Source organism: Poecilia latipinna, unplaced genomic scaffold, assembly GCF_001443285.1.
Source record: "Poecilia latipinna isolate Pla-1442-1.1 unplaced genomic scaffold, P_latipinna-1.0 Scaffold286, whole genome shotgun sequence".
In the NCBI taxonomy this organism is placed as follows: domain Eukaryota; kingdom Metazoa; phylum Chordata; class Actinopteri; order Cyprinodontiformes; family Poeciliidae; genus Poecilia; species Poecilia latipinna.
The window spans coordinates 228,561-231,341 of NW_015112902.1; the positions used below are offsets into that span (position 1 = coordinate 228,561).

The 2,781-nt window shown below is 40.1% G+C and overlaps 1 protein-coding gene across 1 annotated transcript in view; it reads right to left on the reverse strand.

Moving 5' to 3' along the window:
• Positions 1 to 1,397: 1,397 nt before the first annotated feature.
• The window catches only part of mettl14 (methyltransferase 14, N6-adenosine-methyltransferase non-catalytic subunit), an 11,945-nt gene continuing 10,561 nt past the window's right edge, over positions 1,398 to 2,781 (reverse strand). The window contains exons 10-11 of the mRNA XM_015034054.1: positions 2,040 to 2,250; positions 1,398 to 1,900 (exon numbers count right to left, since the gene is read on the reverse strand). Coding sequence (XP_014889540.1) covers positions 1,596 to 1,900; positions 2,040 to 2,250 — 516 coding nt within the window. The 3' untranslated portion in view covers positions 1,398 to 1,595. The remainder of the gene's footprint in view (positions 1,901 to 2,039; positions 2,251 to 2,781) is intronic.

Sequence of the window (2,781 nt, forward strand, 5' to 3'; positions counted from 1 at the left end):
TGCAAACTTAATTAAGGGAATTAAAAAATCACACTCTTAAAAAAAAAAAAAAAAAAAAAAGGGGGTGGCATTTCTTGTACAGACTCTCCCTCAGTATGGCATTACTGGAAATTTGCACAACAGCATGCGGACCGTGAATGAACAAAAGTCAGTAACCAATCACCTTTGAGGACTATTGCAGTCGGTGCGCATGCAGAGCACCATGTCAAATATGTTGGCAGTAAAAACTGCAATGTGAGAAAACACTACATGTGTGAAGCCAAAGCGACGACACACAGGGAATGTTGTAGAGCAGACACGGTTTCACCCATGGTTTAAAAAAACAATCTGCACTGCTCAGATTTGATGCTTGTGTCTAGATCGGAAAGATATTCTTTTGAATTTTACAAATACTTAAGCTCAAAATATTATGGGACCTAGACTCACCAGGCACTATTCTAGGTATGTCTCACCGCAATTGAGCCCCTTTTACCTTCAGAGCTCTCTTAATTCTTAATCGCACAGGTTCAACAAGGTATCTGAAACTTTTAGATTTTAGTTCACATCACGCAACCGTAACAAATATGCTTTCTGTGATGCCATCACATCCCAAAGGTGGAACTGGACTGAGATCTGATGGCTGTGGAGGCCACTGAAGTACAGTGAACTCATTGTCAAGTTCAAGAAACCAGTTTGAGATTATTCAGCTGAAACTCGCCATCAGAAGATGGTTACACTGGCCATTGTGGGCTGGATGTGGTCAGCAAAAGTACTTAATTATTTTCTGGTGCTGAAACACAGCTCAGTTGGAATTACTGATATTTTCTCAGCACCCACAGTGTACTGAGAAAATATCCTCCACACCATTTCATACCAGGGAGCAGCTTCAACGATAAATGCAAAACAAAATCGATCCACGCTTCTTTTTTGTTTATGCAAAATTCCAACCTGGCCACCTAAATGTCATTGGAAACTGGACCGAGTAACAATGGCTTTTAAGCCACCTTTGACTTTCCATCATCTTGGAAAGATGATGGAAAAGATGAGAACAGACTTGTTCTCAAATGAGAGAACAAGTCTGCCTGTTCTCATTTGACCTTTGACACCATCAAGACATATTTATTCATACAAGCACCATTCTCCACCAAACCCCAGAAGTTTGGCTGTATGCAAAAACTCCTGTAGATCAGCAGTTCATAATCAGACCAGTTCATCTGATTATGAACTAAAGATCATGCCACATTTAGTCACCTAAATCCTCTTTCTTCTCTATTTTGATTCTTGCTTTCAACTTGAGCAAATTGTCACATCTGGATATGCAAAAATGCATAGAGTTGCTGCCATGTGATTGGGTGAGTTATTATTTGAGTTTACAAGTGTATAAATACAAACATCACACAGAAAGAATCTAGAAAAATACAGAAGCATTATGTGAAAAAAATTTATTTTTAGAAACATTATTTGAATCTAATCTACAGAGTTTCTATGCAAAAATATTCAAACTGAGCAGTTTTAAAAAGATCCATACCAGTAAAAGTTTGTTGGATTCTCACTGATCACAACAACTGTGTAAAAGAAAAACCACAAAAAAGGAGCATCAACAATCACTCATCATTCTAGCGTGGCGGAAACCCCCGATGTGGCCCTCCCCTTCCCCTGAACCCCCCTCTGTCTCCACGGAAATTGGGTCTGTTCCGTTCTCTCCCTCTGTCTCCGCCTCTCCCAGCGTTTGGCCCCCCGCGACCCCCTCTGGGTGCTCCACCTCCACGGTCCGACTTGAGTTTCACAGGTGATTTTGGCCGCAGCCTCTCTATTTCTTCTGTGCAGCCAGATAAATGGGAGTCGGGCATGGGGAAGTGTGAGGCGTAGGTCTCCGGGTTAAAGTTGGTGTTCGTTAATGTGGGACCAACAGTCACCCAGCCTGGAAGCAGAAAGAAAAATAGTAGTTACATAACCAAGATCAGCTATAAATCAAAAAGAGCAAAAAGAATTTAATCATGAATCCAAATATTTTTAACATTTTTTTTATTTTTATTACAATAAATGTCTGACTATCCCACCTGGTCTGATGGTTGAGTCTCTTCCAAACAGGTGCAGCCTCCTGCGACCCAAACAAAAATGCTCAATGATGTGGAAGATCTCCACCGGTTTCTCCACATTTCCCATCTCAGGCTCCTCAGTAATAATCAAGTCAATGTCCACATTGGCATGGATGAAGTCGCCATCAGTACTCCTTCGCACAGTTCCCTTGATTCCCATCAAGCAGTGCTCCTGGAATAAACACACCTTACTCATAAGTACATTTTATACCACATTGACTCGTAATATAAAAACCTAACTTATGTCCTAATGTGGAACATTTTCAGGCATAAAGATAACAGGTAAATTATTTTATCACGATTTTTTTTTATTTTTATGAAAGCACACAATGAAACGGCAGCAATTGAAAATGTTGCTGTTACTTGGGCAACAGAAAACTACAAACAAATACATTTGTGACTTATTCAGTGGACATTCATCCCTCTAATAATACCGACGCCTTCCAAAATTGTTCCGTGTCGCATGGCCCATCTAATCAGCAGTCATCATTCTAGTCCCTTCATTTAGTTTCCTTAAAAACTAGATAAAGTGCAGATAGCTCTGACAACAACAAGAAAGTGATAGAGCAAACTAGTTGGTTTTCCTTCCTGTTCCGTGTAGAGGTTAAGCTACCAGGAAAAAAGTTGGGTCACCCCATGATCACTAAGTCTTTTTAAAAGGTAGTCTCTGAGAACAGTTCTTCAAAATATAGTCAGTGTTTTT